This window comes from Chlorocebus sabaeus, chromosome 21 (genome assembly GCF_047675955.1).
Source record: "Chlorocebus sabaeus isolate Y175 chromosome 21, mChlSab1.0.hap1, whole genome shotgun sequence".
NCBI lineage: Eukaryota > Metazoa > Chordata > Mammalia > Primates > Cercopithecidae > Chlorocebus > Chlorocebus sabaeus.
The window spans coordinates 13,903,885-13,925,930 of record NC_132924.1 but is presented as its reverse complement, the minus strand read 5'-3'; the positions used below and the strand labels follow the sequence as shown (position 1 = coordinate 13,925,930).

The 22,046-nt window shown below is 39.0% G+C and overlaps 1 protein-coding gene across 2 annotated transcripts in view; it reads right to left on the bottom strand.

Moving 5' to 3' along the window:
- Positions 1-22,046, bottom strand: part of SUN3 (Sad1 and UNC84 domain containing 3) — a 46,971-nt gene that overhangs the window by 8,872 nt on the left and 16,053 nt on the right. For both annotated transcript variants that reach the window (XM_037988278.2, XM_037988279.2), the window contains 5 exons: positions 17,488-17,528; positions 15,920-16,082; positions 14,664-14,748; positions 5,331-5,446; positions 3,775-3,942 (listed from right to left, as the gene is read on the bottom strand). In XM_037988278.2, coding sequence (XP_037844206.2) covers positions 3,775-3,942; positions 5,331-5,446; positions 14,664-14,748; positions 15,920-16,082; positions 17,488-17,528 — 573 coding nt within the window. The remainder of the gene's footprint in view (positions 1-3,774; positions 3,943-5,330; positions 5,447-14,663; positions 14,749-15,919; positions 16,083-17,487; positions 17,529-22,046) is intronic.

Genomic DNA, 22,046 nt, shown 5'->3' with positions numbered 1-22,046 from the left:
TACATTCATTAAATCATTTTATAATAAAAATATTAATATCAAACTATAACATTTTTATTAAAAGAGTTGGATACATCATGGTTACATAATGTACTGACAATTATATATGTATATGTGACTGAAGCCTCATATAGTCTCTTTAGCTTAAGAGAGGACTGCTAGTTTTATTTCTACCTTCTTTATCACCTTCTTGGTTTTTTTTTTTTAAGAAACAGGATCTGATGGAATACTATGCAGCCATAAAAAAGAACAAGATCATGTCCTTTGCAGGAACATGGATGGAGCTGGAGGCCATTATCCTTAGCAAACTAACACAGGAATAGAAAAACAAATACCTATGTTCTCACTTATAAGTGGGAGCTAAATAATGAGAACACATGAACACAAAGGGGAGCAACAGACACTGAGATCTACTTGAGGGTGGTGGGGGTGGGAGGAGGGAGAGGAGCAGAGAAATACCTGTTGGGTATTACTACTTACTGCCTATATAACAAACCTGCACATATATCCCTGAACCTAAAATAAAAGTTAAAAGAAAAGAAAAACAAACAAACAAAGAAAAAACGGGGTCTGGCCATGCTGCCCAGGCTGGCCTCGAATTCCTGGGCTCAGGTGATCCTCCTGCTTTAGCCTTTTAAGGAGGTGGGATCACAGGAGCAGCTACTGCACCCAGCCCTTTTATCACCTTGTTTTGATTTTACTTGTTTCATAAATTCTCTACTGTAGAAGAAAATAATGAGAAGCAGTTTTTATTACTAAAGGATCCCTGCCTTTGGGATTCACCCATAATTTTTCTAAACAATTAATATGTTCACCTTTCTGAGATGGAACTTAGCTGCTCAAACTCAACTTTTCAGACACCACTTGCAGGTGGTGGGGCTTCTATGAAAGGACAGCAGCCCTTTGTTGTGAAACTCCACATATGGAATGTAGAGGCATTTGGGTGGCATGTAAGACAGGCTGTTTAACCCGGGGCCCTCCTCCAGATGGGAAGATCGAATAATTGAAGTAAGGCATAAACCTATAAGGCAAAAGGGGGAGTAGACAGTAAAACCAAAAACCAAACCAAACCAAAACAAACAAAAACAAAAAGAAAGAAACAAAAAAACACCAAAAAGTGAAGATGGCCCAATGGCAGCTGGAGAGAGAGAACACAAACTACTCTGGCTGTAGGTAGAACCAGCAGCGCAGGACTTAAGCGGCAGGTTCCCAGAAAGGCCGGAAGAGGGAGTCCACGTGGGGCGGGGAGGTGTGGGGGAAAGGAGCCCAAATCTGCGGTTTAGCTGACAGTCGTTTCAAAAAGCACTTACAACGCCTCCACACCCCTCCAGCCCCGCCTGGCCCAGCAGAGGGCTCTGTTCTTCCTCCCATCTCGAAGACCACTGCTGGCACCGCCCCAGAACCGCCCACAAGAGCATGACCCCTGCACAAAGTGGTGGCCCCGCGGCCGTCCTCTCCCCAGCAGTTCCTGGTGTGGTTGGCCAGGCTGGTACCTCCTGTGCACTGCAGGAGTCCTCTCAGGGTCAACTCTCCTGATGGCACACTTGTGACTCCCAACGAAATGGCCTGACCTGATGATTCCCGGGGCAAACTCACAACGTATGAGCCCCACCGTGCGCACAAAACTTCCTGCTGGCTTTGCACCGCCTAGCAATTCATGTGACAAGCATCACAGACATGGGAGAAAAGCATTGTACAGGAAACAGAGAGACCATACGCACAAGAGGGGAAAAGTGGGGCTAGGAAATCCAGACCCGGAAGCGAGCAGAAGAAAGTGAGACAAACCTACAGTTAATATCTTCAGAAGCATAAGGGAAGGTACTGCCTTCATAAAAGAAAAAAAATATAGGCTCTAAAAAAGGGAATATGTATAGAAACAAGAAGTCTCAGAAAGTATAATCATGACAGCAGGAATGAAAATTTCCATAGACGAGTTAAAATATGAATTGATATGATCTTCCAGAAGGTGGAACAAAAAACAGAAAAGGGAAATAAGAAACACTTTTTAAAAATAATAAATTAGACAACAAGTTGAATCCTCAGGATGCAGGCATGAAATCCCATGACAACAGTTGTGCATCAGGCCTACCTAACAAGGCTGGAGCAAAACGCTGAGGGTGCCAGTGGGATATCTCGGGGAAAAAGAAAAAAGAAAAAAATGAATAGAAAATGAAGGAAGGGATGAAGAATGGAAGAAATTTATAAATTATCTCATGTGAATCAACATAATGGGGGAATATTTGTACCTCCGAAGAAGAATTTGGGAAAGTTTTAGTAATAGGAATACAGAAAACTAAGCAAATTAAAGAAAAATAGGCTGGGCACCTGTGGCTCACGTCTGTAATCCCAGCACTGTGGGAGGCCAAGGAGGGAGGATCCCCTGAGCCCTGGAGTTTGAGACCTGCCTGGGTAACATAGTAAGACCCTTATCTCTACTAAAAAACTTAAAAAACAATCCCATGAGTTTGAAGTTGCAGTGAGCTGTGATTGTGCCACTGTACTCCAACCTGGGCGACAGAGCTGAGACCCTGTCTCAAGAAAAAAAAAAGTAAAGCAATTATTACACTCAGAAACATAAAAAAAAATGGAAGAAAGTAGTATTTAAGTACACTAAATAGTTCAACTGAGAGCTGTTTTGTTCACATAGTCACCGTGAAAACATTGAGTATTGCTTGAACAAAAAGATAATACAGTCTTCTAGCAGTGCCTCAAATGTTAAACCTACATTTACCATGCTATCTAAGAATTCCAGTCTTAGGTATACACCCAAGCAAAACAAAAACTCATGTCCACACAAAAACTTGTACATGAATGTTTATTGAAACATTATTCGTAATGACCAAAAAAATGAAAATAATTCAGATGTCCATCAACTGATGAATAGATAAATAAAATGTCATCTATCCATACAATGAAATGTTATTCAGCAATAAAAAATAAATGAAATATTGAGACATACTATATCATAAATGAACCTTGAAAGCATTATGCTAAGTTAAGCCATTTGCAAAAGATCACACATTATAAATGATTCAATTTATATGAAATGCATAGAATGGTAAATTTATTGAGACAAAGTAGATTAGTGGTTGCCAGGGGTTGGAGGAGTACACTAGGGGAATAGGAGGTGATGGCTAAGGGGTATGGGGTTTCCTTTTAGGGTAAGAAAAATGTTCTAAAATTGATTATGGTGATGGATACACAACTCTGTGAATATACTAAAAGCCACTGAAGGGTGTACTTTAAGTGGGTGAATTAATTGTTATGGGAATTATATCTCCAGAAACATGTTTTGTTTTTTAAATCAAGACATAAACATGTTGGGAGGATGGAAGTGCCATGGAAAAGATCAGTATACTCTTCACTTTCCATGAGAGGATGTCATAACTAAAACTGAAAAATCAAGAAGTAATGGTAAAAGCCAACATGGAGGCAAGTACCCAAATAAACATCTAAAATTGTTGCAAGTAGAAGCTCTGGGATAATGAGAATTGGAGATGTGGAGAAGTGGGACAAGGAATAACTATTTCTTTACAAACTTTATGGAAATACTTGATTTTTACATGTACGTGTATAACTTTGATAAAAGTAAAAAAAAGTTGAATAATATAAATCATTTGGTCCAACTCTCTCTCTTTGTAGGTGAGAAAGCAAAAGTTCAGGAAATAAGTGACACAACTAGTTATCTGTCCTAGTTCAGAGGACAGACCCTAATTCCCAGCCAACCACCTTCTATCAGGCCAATCTGAGTGACAAATTTATATAACTTCTTACATAGACAGAAAATTCCTTGGGTGCACTGGAGATGTTCCCTGAGGGAGACACCTTCTCTGAGATGTGCTCCATGGTAACAGCAGTAGGTATGATCTTTGTAGCAAGCTTGATTAGGGTATGACCCTGGGAACCTGGAAAAGCCCAGCACTTTCCAGGGTAGACATCCGGCTGGAAAGAAAACACTGAATTAATCTCTTAACTAGTTATGTGAATCCATTCCCACAATACTGATCAGCTAATCACTATTGACTGCAGATCTCTCTTATGCCTATCAAATAGGAAAACTTCCAAGACACCTCTAGTGTGGTTGCTCTTCCAGAGCACTGTATGCTTATATCAATCAGAGTCCTTTATCATATGAGCATGTTTTCTTTCATTGCTCTAACTAGACTGTAACCTGTTACAAGGCAGCTAGAGGGCATGAGTGGGGTGCTGGTAAGGCTAGTGATGGTGGTAGTGAGGACGATGGTGGTGACCACTGTGGTGATCATTGTGGTGATGATGGTGGTAATAATGGTGGCAGTGGAGGTGATGATGATGGTGGTAGTGGTAGTGGTGATGGTGATGGCAATGGTGGTCATGGCAATGGTGGTGGTGGTAGAGGTAATGGTGATGGTAGTAATGGTAGTGGTGGTGATAGTGATAGTGATAATTGAAGTAGTAGTGGTGAAGGTGGTGATAAAGGCAGTGGTGGTGGTGGCAGTGACATTGGTGGTGGTGATGATGATGGACATGAGGGTGGTGATAAAGAAAGATGGTGATGGAGGTGGCGGTGGTGGTGGCAGTGATGGTGGCTGTGGTGGCAGTGATAGTGGTGGTGGTGATGGTGATGGACGTGGAGGCTGTGATGAAGATGAGGGTGGTGGTGATGAAGATGAGGGTGTTGATGGAGATGGGAGTGGTGGTGGTGATTATGGTGATAGAGAAGAAAAATGAGGTCTACTACTTTGTAGATATAAACTACAGCCTGGAATAAGATCAATGGGTTTTACCCCTGAAAGTTCTAAATTTGCGACTAACTTCAGGTGTATGGATCAAAGTTGAGAGGTGCTCTGCTGTCTATTGATGGCTACTGCCTTTAGAATGTAACTGAAAAGTTTGGTGGGGATCTTACTTGGAGATTTCTTCTATTATAATTAGACTTAAGAACATGTGGTCTGAATAGCACTTAACACAGTACAGTACTGGCACTTAGCAGACAAGTACTTTCAACAAATGTTTGTTGAATGACTGAAGTTTTCAATGGAAAAGGATGGTCACAGAATCAACTTACAGAAAAGACACGGAATGTATATGTTTTATTTGAGAATAAAATAATCTAGTTTACTAATCTGAAAATGATAAATAAGTAAATAATTAATCATAGTTTACTGACCATAAAATAAGACATAATTGATGCAGTGTACTGACTATAAAAAATGTAATGAGATGATTTCAGGTTCTGTAACAAGTTCGGACACTCTTATATTGCCTCTATTTTAAAATTAACATTTTCATGATAAATAATAAGAACAAAATTCTAAAATAGAAATAAGTGATTCTCAATTTAGCTTTACCTGAAGAATAATATCTGGAGGCATTTCATGATTTAGGAAACCTATCCCATGCCAGTACAATTTTGCTTTATTATTTTTATAACTTTCTGAGGTCCCGGCTTCAATGATGGAGGCTCCTAAAATTATAAAGTAAGTTTTAAAATGAAGAAACAACATACACCATTCAAAACACCTCATTTGAATTTTAACAGTGTCTCTAGAAAATTATTACTGGGCAAATTATAAGTGAGGTAAAATTCATACTTAGGAATTGATAGGAAAAGTATGACAGTTTTCACTACCACTGAAATTTTGTCATTTTGAAGAAAACAAGTTTGCTCTGTTTAGTTTCACAAAATGTAAGATAAAAATTGAATTTTGAGGCAAGTAAAGTAGAGATGAGAACATTATATGGATTCTGTATCACCTAAAAACATATGTAGATCTCTATATTTTAACAGCTCATGCGATAAATGAGACTTCCTGTCATCCCCATTCACTCAATAACAAAAAAAGCAGAAAACCAACAATGCTCCAAATGTCCTTCAAGTTACATTTGCAGCAATTATGCAGATTCATTGAACTCAATTTTAATCAAATAAATATGAAATATACTCATCAAACATTATCCCTTCAGGTTACTTCATTTTAGAAGCAAAATGCATTTTATACATAAGAAATAAAGAAAATGCAAATGGCTTTTTCAAATTGCATTTGCATAACACACCACAACACTAAAAATACATGTGCCTCATGAAGTTTTTTTTTTTTTTTTTGAGACGGAGTCTCACTCTGTTGCCAGGCTGGAGTGCAGTGGCGCAATCTTGGCTTACTGCAACCTCCGCCTCCCGGGTTCAAGTGATTCTCCCGCCTCAGCTTCCCGAGCAGCTGAGGCTACAGGTGCCCACCACCACACCGGCTAAGTTTTTGTATTTTTAGTAGAGATGGGGTTTCACCATATTGGCCAGGATAGTCTCCAACTCTTGACCTAGTGATCCACCCACCTCGGCCTCCCAAAGTGTTGGGATTACAGGCATGAGCCACCGCACCCAGCTGATTATCCATACTTTTTCTAAGATGACACACTTTTTGAAATAGTAAATGAGTTCCCAGAGCTGCCAGATTTGGCAAATAAAAATACAAGATGGCCATTTAAATTTGAATTTCAGGTAAACAAAGAATAAGTTTTTAGTTGTAGTCATACAACTTTGGGATATATACATACAATATTTGGGATATATTTATACTAAAAGATTGTTTACTATTTATCTGAAATTTAAATTTAACTGGGCTCCCTTCATTTTATCTGGAAACCCTATGTGTACTTCGTTTTTGAAGGCTGATATTGACTGCCCACTCACTATTCCTACTCGACCAAGTGGCTGGACAGAATCTACACTTTCACCTGCTATTGTGAGGACTGAGCACCCCATCCCCATAATCCTTTCCAGAAAAAAATTAAAATTTTAGTGTTGTGGAATTTTGAAAATAATTCATATTTATTCATTTTCTCATTTATTAAAAAATTTAAGTCAGCTTTATTAAGATATAATTCACATCCTAAACAATTCACTCATTCACAGTGTGTGACTCAGGGTTTTGTATTATATTCTTAGAGTGGCACAGCCACCACAATCAATTTTAGATCATTTAGTCAGCCCCAAAAGGAACCCATAGCAGTTAGCTATCATTCCCCATTTCCCTCAGTATCCCTCCCCAAGCTTTGGCAATTATTAATCTATTTTCTGTCCCTGTGGGTTTACCTATTCTGGACATTTCTTTTGCTGCTCCCTTGTAGTCAGTCACAGTATGTAGCCTTTTCACTAAGGCTACTTTCATTTAGCCAATGCGTTTGAGGTTTATGAATGCTGTAATGAGTATCGGAAGTTCATTCCTTTTATTGACTGCAGGTTAATATTCCGTTGTATGAATGCATCTGTTATTCTTTGTTGATGGACATGGGGTTATTCTCAATTTTGGTGATTATGAATACAGTTGCTATAGATATTCTTGGCAAGTTTTGATGTGAACATGTTTCAATTTATCTTAGATAAATATGTAGAAGTGGGATTGCTGGGTCAATAAGATGTTATGTTGAACTTCATAAGAAATTGTCAGACTTTGCCAGAGTGGCTGTGCCAGGTTACATTCTCACCCACAGTGTATGAGAGGTCCATTTGGTTCATGCTGTTGCCAGCACTTAGTATGGTCAGTTTTGTCCTGTTTGGCATTCTAATAGGTGTGTAATGATATAACATTGAGATTTTAATTGACATTTCACTAATGAATAATAATGTGAGGCATTTTTTCATATACTTTTTTGATATGCATATATCTTCTTTAATGAAGTGTCTTCTAAATCTTTTGCCTATTTTGTATCGGGTTGTCTGTTTGCTTAATTGAGGCTTGACAGTTTTCTATAAATTCTGGATTCAAGAATGTGTGTGGTTTCCAAATATTCTCCCCCAGCCTGTAACTTGTCTTTTCCTTCTCGTAACTGCTTTTTGGCAGAGCAGAAATTAATTTTGATGAACCCTGTATTATCCATTATTTTCCTTTTACAATCATAGTTTTTGATGTTGTGTTTAAGAAAAGTTTTTCTAACTCTAAAAAATTTCTCTTATTTTTTTCTTAGCTTTAAGTTTTATATTTAAGACTGTGACCCATTTGGGGTTAATTTTTACAAATTGTGGGTTTTGGGCCAAGGCATTTTTTTTTCTTTTTTTGCATATGAATGTCCACCTGTTCCAGCACCACTGACTTGCCTTTTTTCCGTTTTTCAAAAATCTATTCACCACAGGTGTGAACTACTTCTAGACTTTTTGTATTGTTCTATTGATTTCACGAGTACCACATGCTCTTGATTACTGTAAACTTATAGTAAGCCTTAAAATCAGGTAGTGTGAGTTCTCCAACTTGGTCCCTTTTTTTCCCAAAACAAATTTGGCTCTTCTAGTTCCTTCACCATTTCACATACATTTTGAAAACAGATTGTCAATTTCTACAAATAATCCTGCTGGGATTTTGATTAGGATTGTATTGAATCCATAGAAAAGCTGGACAGTATTGTCATCTTAATGGTATTGAGTCTTCAAATCCATAAACATGGTATACCTGTCCATTTATTTAAATCTTTGTTTATTTCTTTCATTATTATTTTTTAGTTTTTAGCTCTCAGTTCCCACATTTTATTACCCTTATACCTAAGTATTTTATGTTTTTTACTGCATTTATGAATAGTGCTGCTTTTAAATATTTTCTAATTTTCTATTGTTAGCATATAGAAATTGTGTATATACCCTTGAACTTGTAAACCTCACTTATTCTAGTAGAATTTTTTGGTGGTTTTTCTACATAAGCAATCATGTTGTCTCTGAATAGAACCATTTTTATTTCTTCCTTTCTAATTTGCATGCCTTTTCCCCCACCCTCTGCCTTTCTTACTCTCTCTCTCTCCCAGGTTTTCTTCATTTCCTTTTCCTGCCTTTTTTTAATATGAGTTGAAATTTTTAATTTTTTTTAAATTTTTTTATTTTTTTGAAACTGAGTCTCGCTCTGGGGCCCAGGCTGGAGTGCAATGGCACAATCTCGGCTCACTGCAATCTCTGCCTCGCCTTGCAGGTTCAAGCGATTCTCCTGCCTCAGCTTCCTGAGTAGCTGGGATTACAGGTGTGCGCCACCACACCTGGCTTTTTGTATTTTTAGTAGAGACGGGGTTTCACCATGTTGGCCAGGCTGGTCTCGAACTCCTGACCTCAAGTGATTCACCCGCCTCGGCCTCCCAAAGTGCCAGGATTATAGGCATGAGCTACTGTGCCTGGCCTCCATTTTGATTTCTCTATTAGCGTTTGGATATCTCTGTGTTTTAAAGTAATTATTCTCATGATTACAACGCACATACCTAGCAGCTCATGGTTTATTTAAGAGTTAACTCTTTATTATTCATGTAAAATCTTTACATTTATAGATGCCCATTACATCTCACCCACTGACTTTTCCTTTATGGTTGTCATAGTGTTAAATCTACATATATTAGCCCTCCACCCCCGGATAATGCCATACATTTTTTCCTTTCAACAGTCATACATATTTTGAAGTACTTAATGAAAGAAAATTACCTCATCTTTTGTTGTTGTTTTGAGATGGAGTTTCACTCTCGTCACCCAGGCTGGAGAGCAATGGCATGATCTAGGCTCACTGCAACCTCCACCTCCTGGGTTGAAGCTATTCTCCTGCCTCAGCCTCTGGAGTAGCTGGAATTACAGGCATGTGCCACCACACCTGGCTAATTTTTCTATTTTTAGTAGAGACAGGATTTCACCATGTTGGCCTGGCTAGTCTGGAACTCCTGACCTCAGGTGATCCACCTGCCTCAGCCTCCCAAAGTGCTGGGATTGCAAGGTATGAGCCACCGTGCCGGGCCACCTCATCTTTACTCACAGATGAGGCTGTTGCTCCTTCTTCATTCTTTAAGTCCCAAGTTTCTTTTTGGTGTCATTTCTATTGAGCTGAAGAACTTCCTTTAGCGGATTCATTGGCAGAGAATTTTCTTAGTTTTTCTTCATCTAAGAGTGTCTTCATTTTGCCTTCATTTCCTGAAAGATATTTTCACTGGATCTACAATTCTGCATTACTAGATCCTTTCCTTCAGCACTTTAAACATGTAGTTTCCTTCTCTTCCGGTCTCTTTAACTTCTGGTAAGAAATCTGTAATAATGCATTTTTTTTTTTAAGCTTCTTTCAAATATTTTTCTTCATCTTTGATTTTGAGCAATTTAACTATGATGTGTCTGGATGTCATTTTCCTTGAATTTATCTTGTTTCTGATTTGCCATGCTTTTTGAATCTGTAAATTTATTTTTTATTTTTTTAAATCGAGTTTGAGATGTTTTTGGTTATTACTTCTTTAGATTATTGTCCTACATTGGTCTCCTCTTCATCTCCCTCTGAGACTACAAGGATAAGAATATTATACCTTTTTATAGTGTCCTATACATTTCTGAAGTTGTTTGCATTTTTTTCGAACATTTTTTCATTGAATTGCATAATTTCTTTTGATCTATCTTCAACTGCACTACTTCTTTCTTTTTAATTTTTAAGTTTGGGGCACATGTGCAGGTTTGTTACATAGAAAAACTTGTGTCGTGGGGATTTGTTGTACAGATTATTTTGTCACCCAGGTGTTAAACCTGGTATTCATTAGTTATTTTTCCTGATCTTCTCCCTTCTGTCACCCTCCATCCTCCAGTAGGCCCCAGTGTATGTTGCTGCCCTCTATGTGTTTATGTGTTCTCATCATTTAGCTCCCACTTATAAGTGAGAACATGTGTTTTTGGTTTTCTATTCCTGTGTTAGTTTGCTAAGGATAATGGCCTCCAGCTCCATCCATGTTCCTGCAAAGGACATGATCTTGTTCTTTTTTATGGTTGCATACTATTCTATAGTGTCTATGTACAACATTTTCTTTATCCAATCTATCATTGATGGGCATTTAGGTTGGTTCCATGTCTTTTCTATTGTGAATAGTGCTACAGTGAACACATGCATGCATATATCTTTATAAAAGAACAATTTACATTCCTCTGGATATCCTAGTAATGAGTTTGATGGTTCGAATGGTATTTTTGTCTTTAGGTCTTTGAGGAATCACCACACTGTCTTTCGCAGTGGTTGAAATAATTTACACTCCCATCAACAGTGAATAACCATTCCTTTTTCTCCACAACCTTGCCAGTATCTGTTAGTTTTTAACTTTTTGATAATAGCCATTCTGACTGGTGTGAGATGTTATCTCATTGTGGTTTTGATTTGCATTTCTCTTATGATCAGTGATGTTGAGATTTTTTTCAAATGATTTTTGGCCATATGCAGGTCTTCTTCTGAAAAGTGTCTGTTCATGTCCTTTGCCCACTTTTTAATGGGGTTGTTTTGTTTTCTTGTAAATTTGTGCAAGTTCCTTATAAATGCTGGATATTAGACCATTGTTGGATATAGAGTTTGCAAAAATTTCCTTCCATTCTGTAGGTTGTCTGTTTACTCTGCTGATAGTTTCTTTTTCTGTGCAGAGCTCTTTAGTTTAATTAAACCCCATTTGCCAATTCTTACTTTTGTTGCAATTACTTTTGATGTCTTTGTCATGATATCTTTGCCCATGCCTATGTCCTGAATGGTACATACAACTTTCAGGCTGAGACTATGGGGTTTTCTAGATATAGGATTATGTTGTCTGCAAACAGGTATAGTTTGACTTCCTCTCTTCCTATTTGGATGCCCTATATTTCTTTCTCTTGCCTGATTACCTTGGCCAGGACTTCTAATACTGCATTGAACAGGAGTGACTTCATAGGCAATACCTAGGTTGTCTTCCTGGGTTTTTAATTTTTTAATTTTTTAATTTTTTATTTTTTTTGTAGTTTTGGCTTTTACATTTAAGTCTATGTTCGATTTTCAGTTTTTTAAATATTTGATGTATGGAAGGGGTCCAATTTCAGTCTTCTGCATATGGCTAGCCAGTTATTCCAGTACCATTTATTGAATAGGAATACTTTCTGCAATGTTTGTTTCTGTCAGATTGGTAGAATATTAGATAGTTGTGTGTGGCCTTATTTCTGGGTTCTCTATTCTCTTCCATTGGTATATATGTCTGTTTTTGTGCCAGTACCATGCTGTTTTGGTTACTGTAGCTCTGTAGTATAGTTTGAAGTTGGGTAATGTGATGCCTCCAGCTTTGTTCTTTTTGCTTAGACTTGCCCTTGCTATTTTTGGTTTCATATGACTTTTAAAATAGTTTTATCTAGTTATGTGAAGAATGTCAATGGTAGTTTAATAAGTATAGCATTGAATCTATAAATTGCTTTCAGCAGTATGGCCATTTTAATGATATTGATTCTTTCTATCCATGAGCATGAGATGTTTTTCCATTTGTTTGTATCATCTCTGATTTCGTTAAACAATGGTTTGTAGTTCTCTTTGTAGAGATCTTTCACCTCCAAAATTATCTGTATTCCTAGGTATTTTATTCTTTTTATGGCAATTGTGAATGGGAGTTCGTTACTGATTTGGCTCTTGGCTTGACTTTTGTTGGTGTATAGGAATGCTAGTGATTTTTGCACATTGATTTTGTATCCTGAAACTTGGCTGAAGTTGTTTATCAACTTAAGAAGCTTTCGGGCTGAGACTATGGGGATTATGTTGTCTGCAAACAGGGATAGTTTGACTTCCTCTCTTCCTATTTGGATGCCCTATATTTTTTTTGTCTTGCCTGATTACCTTGGCCAGGACTTCTAATACTGTGTTAAATAGGAGTGACTTCACTACTTTTTTTTCTCTATTTTTGTTTTTCTATTATTAAGCATATGTAGTCAATTTTTATTTTAGATATTGTATTTTTCAGTTCTAAAATTCCATCTGGTTCTTTTTATTCTCTTGGCTGAGAACAGGTATCTTTTCATTCGTTTCAAGTGTACTTACTTTTATCTCATAAAGCATAATTATGCTAGCTGCTTCAAGCTTTGTGTGACAATTCGAACATCTGTGTCATGATGAGGTTGGCATCTGTTGTCTTTTCCCTTGGTAGTTGGTCTTATTTCCCTAGGAGTCTTCATGCCAAGTAATTGTGATTTGTACCCTAGACATACTGAATATTATATCGTAAGACTCTGAGTCCCATAAAAATCCACGAGGGAATGCTTTCATTTGCTTCGTCAATCAGCCTAGAAATATGAGTCCTCCCTCCTTTTATGGGTGGTGGTTCCAATCTCAATTCAGTCCTCAAAACCTTTGCTACAGGCCTGTCATGTCCATGTACCACTCAGGGGTTAGTCGAAGACTTGAGCCATAGTTTACATTATTGCCAAATGCTCAAAGCCTCCACTTTGCTGCTTTGGGTCTGTTCCCATGAATGGGCAGCTGAGAGGTGAGGCCAGAAGCTGGCCACAAACAGACAGGGGAGCAGGCGTCTTCTTTGCAGCTTTGCCTTCCCAGGCTTTCTACCCACACTCTCTGGACCACAGAACTACTTTATTCTGCATCTTTGGCTAGAAAAATGGGGCCTCTCTCAGTTTTAGCTGCCCAACTTGCTGCCACGTTTGCAGCTCTGTAATTGCTGCCTGCCTCAGCCTACGCTGCAAGAGAAAAGAAAAGAAAAAAGGAAACTCCCACAGGCTCACAACTACAGTTTTTGGTTCCCCTCTTCCAACTGCCTGCTTTGTTTACTTTTCAGCTCACTCAGGTAGTTGCTTTTTGAATTTTGTCCAGATTTTTTTTTCATTGTAATCAGGTGGAAGGGACTTAACAGGCTTTCTCCATCTTGGCCAAAGCCAAAGCAGAACTGACATTTGTTTCCATATCTATGGTTACAGAGAAGCCCAATTATCTCCTTCTTTTCCTCACTCTTCATGCGCTACTTGTGCACCTACATTCGTCGTCATAGGCTTTTCAAAATGGAAGTTGTAATTACATCAATTGATATAAATACATCAATACAAAGAAGAAAGCATTTAAAAAGTGTATCAGAATGCCAAGACCAAAAAATAAATAAATAAATAAATAAATAAATAAATAAATAAATAAATAAAAAATAAAGAACTATGGTCCTTCTCCCGTCTTACCTTAACACTCATGCTTTAGGGCATCAGGTTCGGGAAAGTTCTGCCCTCTAACTCACTCTCTCAAAAAACACACACTCTCAAGCCTGAGTAATCATGCTGTTCCAAATGCTCTCCAGTTCATGTAAGCTGGAAATTTATTTCCCTGGCATAAATTTGAGTATCAATTGATTAAAATTAGCATTACTATATGTTTTATATTTCCTTTCTCCTTCTGTCCCTTTCTTCTTTCCTTCCACATTGTTCACTGAACACATATTATTCGTAGTCTATTATAGGCAGAGCATGGTAGAGAAGATTAAGGTTAATGATTCATAGCCTTAGCCCTTAAGAATTAATTTTAATTGAAATATATTAGGAACATTACATATAACCTTTAAACACTGTCATTTAATCCCTAATAATGCATTTAGATTGGTTATCATAGTTGTTTTAGTATATAATAATGTAAAATGTCCTAATATTTTGTGCCTTTCACAACTTCACTGTGGCATCTTGGCTTTCTTGGTGGTTCTTTTAGATGCGTGTTAATGAAGTTGCACAGGCTTTATTCCCTGGAACATTTGCACACAGAAAGCAATCAGTGACAACTATTTCTATTCTCTTCTTTATTATCTAAATTGATTAATTTCCCCCCTCTCAAGTTACCAGATAAACATGTTTTCCTCATAAACAAATGTAGAGGATAGAGACACTCCTGAAGCATTGTTTTTTTAAATGTTCCTCTTTTCACTTTTTCTGTACTCACCGGCCGACTTCAGAGCATAATCAGCCATCTGGACTTGGTCTTCTCTCAACTTTTTAAGTACATAATTGACCAAGTTTGACATTTCCTGTAGAAATTTTAGAAACAGTTTTCTGTTAACAATCTCTGCCAACTGCTTGAGTTTTGACCATTCGTTTTATTGATTTGGACCTAATTTGCAAAATTAGAATAGCAGTGAGCACCTATCAGCTGCACTCTGAGCCAGGCACTGTGCATGTGTCGTGGACTGACATCTTCACGGCTCCTGGGAGTGTCCCTCTCAGGCATACGATGTAAATAAAGCCAAGGTGTGTTCAGGGACTCCCACAAGGTCACGCAGCATGGTGGACCTAGGGTCCCTTCTGAAGCCCTAACCACTGCATCACAGTGCCCTCCCGGTGAGGTGTGAGGTGAGGTTGTGCTGTGACCTACTGTGTTCCATCCCTCATTAGTGTCCTGTGGTTAGCAGTAAAGACTGAAAGACTTGAACATTCTAGAGTTACTTGGGAATCAAGGCAGTTTACACAGATTACATGATTACTTATATTAGACATTTTTCACTGACTCTAATTAATATTGGGTTCTGAAGGATGCTGTCATTCTAAAAAACAAAAACAAACAAACAAACAAACAAACAAAACCATAAGCACCCTAAGTAGGCGCAACAGTTTAAGTTCAAGCTGCCTAAATGTAACACCTTCACAGTGACAAGGATGAAATGGGGCCTGGCAGGCGGCAGGTGGTCTGTGTCAGATTGCTGCGTATTTCAAAAAGTAGACATTAGGGAAGAAAAAGAAAGTAGTAATGACAGCAGAAGAGAAAGAAGCAAAACAGAGCTCATGGTTTCCAACCCAGTTTTGCCTGAATCTGATGCTGACCAGACTAACTGCATTAGCTACAAAGATGATGAATGCAAATCTTTTGCTATTTAAAGTATTTGTGTATAGAGCTCAGAGACTGTTCTTTCTTTCTCTTTCTTTCTTTCTTTCTTTCTTTCTCTCTTTCTTTCTTTCTACTGGAAAATAGAAGAGTTATTTATTTTGGTGTGAAGTAAGTCATATGCAATAGAATGTCTTCTCTGTGACACAGCATTTATGAAACAGTGGGTTTCTGTACATGAACCAAATATCAGTCAACACTGGACTTCCCATTGGGAGAAGAAGTGGATGTGACACTGGAAGGACATACTCCCCGTCACCCTGGACATCCTCACTATCCACCACCCCATCCCGCCCAACACGCCTTGCCTCATCCAGGACCTCTGTGTGGTCTGGGTCCTCCACAGGGACTCCATGGGCGTTCCAGCTGTGATTATTGTCCGTACCATCCTTCGTATCTCTAAGCAATGCCTTCAGGACATCTATTTGTTCAATCAAAAGTAGAATTTTACGAAAATTGTTTTCCAGAGTCTGGCTTTCCTTCCTGTAAAGGGAGAACCTCAGCATGAGAGGAAGAAAGTGTAAAGCTCCTGTTATCAGCTGTGGCTGGGCTTCGGAGCCTGCCACGTGATGAGGTGCTTTATATTGTTGAAGATATACATTCTTGAGTGAGGGGAGAGCAGAGCACACCCATTTCTCTAAAGCATCATGCTTCACTTAAAAAAAAACCCCGAGGCCATCCAGGGGTCACATGGCTGAAGGTGTCCTAGTGCTTGGCTGGGCTCTGCACAGGACGACAGGCAAGGCTCAATCAACCTTGCTGGTCCCCCAGCTGGGTGACATTACACAGGTGAATCCTGGTACCCTCCTTCCGACTGGGAACACCTTGCATTTCCAGTGTAGTACAGAGCAGTGGCGTTTGAACCGTAGCCTGAGTTCAGTGGAAGTGCCTTGGGCAAGGAGTGCTGGGGGATCCAGCCAGTGGGCAGCAACTGGTTACCAGATTGACAGCCTGAGCATGCAAGATTTTACTTCCCAAGAATGGGTTTTCTGTGTTTACAGTTTGAAAATTACTAGTAGAGAGAATAAGAAAATGTCAAGTGAATAGGTATTTCTTTATGCTGAAAAAGTATAAACACTACTTATCTAGTATTTTTCCCCATTTGTAAAACGATACATGCTTAAAATTGGGGAAAAAACAAGCATTTAGAAGAAATAAACACTGTTAAATTTTAATGACTTTCTACCAGTTTTTATTCCATGCAAAAAATTAGTAACAAAATAGAAATAATATTTATAATTTTGTGTCTCTACTACACTTCCAAATGATTAAACCTATTTTAAAAGTATTTAAATGGCTTTATAATTCTTCATTTCATGAATATATTCCAATGTAGTTAACCATTGGTCTATTTTTCTTATAAGGTTGTTTTCCATTTTTAATTATCATAAATAACATGCAAAGCACACCTCAGTGTGTATTTTGTTAAGGAATGCTCCATAGAAGTAGAAATATATAAAGGGGCAAGTAATTTTCTAAAGTACTAAAAATGTTACTGTTTGGTGTTTAAAATTTTAAATTATGTAGATGCACAAGTGAGAGGAGGCAACTTTAATTGGGTTGTTTCCTTCTTCTGAGAAATCCAAATAACAATAAATGTACTATTTTTAATACTAAACACAGCAGGAGTAGATTAATTCACCTCTAACCCTTTAATCTTTTCTATCTTCTTTTTTTTCTTTTTCTTCCTCTTTCTTTCCATCTGCATATATACATAGAGAAATGCTAAGAATGATGTCATTAACTATTAATAATCGTTATTTCTGGGAGTGAAATTTTGAGTTATTTCAGGGAGTAGCTTTTCTTTCTTATGCTTTTTTGTACAAAAACATTTCAGTATTTGAAATCACATCAAAAAGAGACACATAGCAAAAAAAATCTCACTCACTTTAAAAGTTCCAGTTGCTCTTTAGGCATACGAAGTCTGGCCTGAAAACAACAGAAAAAGATAAATCATTCTGAATTCTGCTTATTCAAGTAGAGTTTTTTTTTTTTTTTTTTCCTCAGAAAGGGGAAATAAATAGCACGTTGACTCCTGATATATAGATGTGCTAGCTGGAACTCAGGAGCATCCTCTGAGTGGCCTGCCTCTTTCCCAGCCTCATCTGTACCTCATGAATGTATTTGAAGGAGATGAGGTAATGCAAATCTATTTAATGAGTGACATTCAACAGGAACTCTTGGATGGGCACATCATTTCCTGTTTCTTAAGACTGTAAAGGCCTGAAGACAGTCTGATGGGGAGGAGAGAGTGAGGTTGGAAGAGGAAAAAATAGAGGGAGGAGGAAGAGAGGGAAGGGAAGACAAAGGGGAGAGGCACCCCTGGTGAATGTGGAAAAACCCAAGGAGCACGTGGTGACATTAGAGGGCATGCTGAGCTCTTTGGGCTTGTCCCTGAACAAGGAGGGAGACTCCCACTTACAAATAAGAAAGGGATGTGATTACTTTTGGGCTAGATTGGCCATCACAGTCAGAATATTGCAGAAATGTATCTAACATTGGTGACATGTGTGGTATAGATAGTCTCTGGTGTGGATGGTCTTGGTGGTTACCAAACTAAGACAAGAAACCAGGAAAAGGTAAAATTACCGTTTGGACACAACGTTTGCCTTCAGAGGATTTTCTGCTGTGGAGGTGGTCAGGGAAAATATAAACACTGGAGAGGTAGAGGATACCAGAATGCAGGCAGCACTCTAGTCTGCAGTACCGGACTACTGTGCTGCCTGTTCCTCTCCTAGAATGGGGGAATGGCCTAGCCGCCTCTTCCTGTCACTGAGAAGACCTTGGGCCTGGGTGGCCAACACCTCTATGTTCCTTAGCTCATCCTGCTGTGTGTCTTCCACACATCTGAGGCCCTGCCACAGATGACGGTGGTTGGTTGGGTGCTCACATTTTTTTTTTTTTTTTTTTTGAGATGGAGTCTTGCTCTGTCGCCCAGGCTGGAGTGCAGTGGCACCATCTCGGCTCACTGCAAGCTCCGCCTCCCGGGTTCACGCCATTCTCCTGCCTCAGCCTCCCGAGTAGCTGGGACTACAGGCGCCCACCACCATGCCCGGCTAACTTTTTTGTATTTTTAGTAGAGACAGAGTTTCACCGTGTTAGCCAGGATGGTCTTGATCTCCTGACCTCATGATCTGCCCGCCTTGGCCTCCCAAAGTGCTGGGATTACAGGCGTGAGCCACTGCACCCGGCTAAGGGTGCTCACATTTCAAATGCCCTACAAGTCATTAGCCTGGGAGCCTCCAAAGCCCTGCACTCTCTTCCCATCTGTCTTTACCCAGCATGAAACACACACACACAAACACACACACTCCACATACACACTCTCATACACACATATGCCCATGCTCATATGCACACATGCACACTCACATATGCACACATGCACAGCCTCTATTCCAACATGGGATAGTTGGAGAAGGTCAATAATATTACCAACAGAGAAAGGAGGGCAAAAGAGAGCACCTTGGGGCACCAATCTTGAAGGGCTCAGAAGCCAACTGAGTGGACAAGCTGGTGAGAAGGGGAGGACAAATGTGGAAGGGAGATCTCTTCCCCAGAGAATTCCAGGAAAAATAGTCAACAACGCCCATCAACGGATGGCTCCTGACATCCTTTCTTTATATCTGGAACTCCCCTACCCTGACATGTTTTACTCAAGTGATTTATCAATTAAGAGGCAGTATCTTTGACTACGTGCAAAGAAAATAATGTAAATCAGAGTGGAGGAATGATAAGTGTGAAAACGAAGTCTGACCCAAGCAATCAATTCCCTTGGGTTTAAACTTAAATCTTGGAGGATTCCCACAGCAGTTTCCAGAATTTTGTCTCATCCACATACTCTCCCTGCCAGGTTGGGAAGCAGACACCTCTGCTTTTAATGATCACTTTCTTGTAGCAACAAAGCTCATACTTCAGGCGCCCAACAGAGAACTCAAAGAGACCCTATGAGTTTCCTGGGGCTCTTGACACACATGACCACAAATGAGGTGGCTTGAAACAATGGAAATTTATTCTGTTGCTGTTCCGGAGGTCAGAAGCGTGAGGTTAACGTGTCTACATGGTTAAGCTCCTCTGAAGGTCCTCAGGGAGATTCTGTTTCTTGCCTTTTCTAACTTCTGGTGGCTCTGGGCACTTCTAGGCTTGTGGCTACATCGCTCCAGTCTCTGCTTCTGCCTTTACGTGGTCTCCTCTTCTCCTCTCTGTGTCTCTGTCTTCTGTAAGTCTCCTAAGGAGATCCCTGTCATTGTATTTAGGATCCATCTGAGTAATCTAGGACGATTTGATATCAAGAACCTTAATTACATCTGCAAAGACCTTTTTCCCAAATAAAGGTCACGTTCCCAGGTTCTGGGGGTCAGGAGGTAGACATATCTTTTTGGGGATCACCTTTCAATCTCCTACAGTGACCATCAATGTGTTATCTGGGAAGTAATGCTCCATCTTTATCCAGTAATTAGCCTGCTTTTCTGTTTCAAAGACTGGCTTTTTATCAGTTTTCTCTGCCCAAAATAGTGTCACATACTATAAATGTGTTGTATCTTGTATGGTGCTGTTGCGTCACGTGTGAGAATGGTGTCAGAATGGAATGTAGTGTGACACATGGAAAAATATTGCCTTACTTTTGTTCTGAGCAATTACACTTCTTATATGTTCTCCTCATCATTTTTATTTTGACAAGGATGTGAATTTGGGAGCTTATCATTGGTAGATATTCTCACTTCTAGTTTTTCACATTCTGTTTGAGCAAGTTCCCTGTCAGTAGGAGCAGTGTTTTCAATTTGTTTCTTTTTTCTGTTCTAGCCATAAAATAACATATAGAAAACACTCCTCAATTAGTTTGCTGATAAATGAACTTGAGAGTTCCTTGAAAAATAAAATTTTTCACAATTTTAAAAACATTTTTATTTTGCCTCATTCCCAAAAGCATTTCAGGCAAGTTCTACTATAGGAACATATATAGTATAAGAACATGTAGGACAAAACAGTAAGTGAGGAAGTCAAAGTGACGATAAAATAAAGATTGGAAAAGTAAGGTAACGCAAGAAGGATGAGGTTTGAACCTACTCGTGCCTGAAATTCTTGAAAGTTATTAGCTGTGGGCTATAAATTTGTTTCAGAGCATCACAGCAACCAAATGGGTGGGAAAGGGGGCAGGCCAATGACCAAAATTTACCACATCCACAATGTGGAAAAAGAAAATCAAAAATGTTATAAAGGCTGCTTTGTGTATAGTTGATGATCTTTCTGCAACATTTCTGGCAATGAGATGGGGGTTCAGTGTCCTAGGAACCTTCCTAAAACATCCCTCCCTGTAGGCTGTTGGCCTCATGACAAAGCCTACCTCAGGGAAAGCCTCATCAGATGTGAAAATGTCCAAAGCACTCATTAAGAGGACACAGCCTCCAGGGATATTGTTTTCAGCAACAAAGCCCCTGTGCCCTATCCTAACCATGGATTAAGGTAGGGTCTGTCTGCATGTGCTGTCAATTTACTGCCTCCTGAGATATGAAAGCATCAGGTAGAGGCTGGCAAAAAAATAGCCATGGGCAAAGCCCAGTCTTATTTGTTTTTTGTTTGTTTGTTTGTTTGTTTCCAGATAATGTTGACTGAGACCCAAAGCTTTATGCCTTGGAACATGGCTGTAGTAATTTGAACCAGGATAAATTCAATGATGTGTTAACAAATTTCTTACATGGTCATTAAAATTTTTTCTCAGTGAAGTCCCATAAGATATCTAATTTTAAACCATATAACTTCAAGGTGAATCCTACAAACTATAGAGATTACAGACTATGTCCTGCGTAAATAACTAAGCTTGCTGCCTAATACAGGTTTTAAGATAGAAACCAATTAAATATTGGAGTAAGAAATTTGAAGTCATTTGTCTTGAACTCATGGCTGTGATCACTATGGCTTGAACATCTACCTATATTTCTTCCAAAATTCATGTTGAAACTTAATCCCCATTGTGGTGGTGTTAAGAGGTAGGGTATTTTGGGGAGTGATTAAGTCATGAAGGTACCAACCACGTGAATAGCATTAGTGCTTTTAATAAAAAGCTCAAAGGAAGTAGTTTAGGCCCTTTTTGCCCTTCGACCTTCTGCCACGTGAAGACACAAGAAAGCTCTCATTAAACATAGAATGCTCATGCCTTGATCTTGGACTTCACAGCCTCTAGAACTGTGAGAAACACATGTCTGTTGTTTATAAGCTACCCAGTCTATGGCATTTTGTTATAATAGCACAAATGGATTAAGACTGTGCTGGTGATTTGAAAGTGGCATGTGACAATAAAATTTTGTTCTCAGTGTAGCAGTGAGCAAAGTCTTTGTCTGGATGGCAGGCCCAGTCTCAACAAAATCTGGATCCTCAGGGAGGACTATTTCAGCTCTGGAATATGCAGTGGTGTGACCACAGGCTGCCTTCCTTCACTGTGCTGATCCA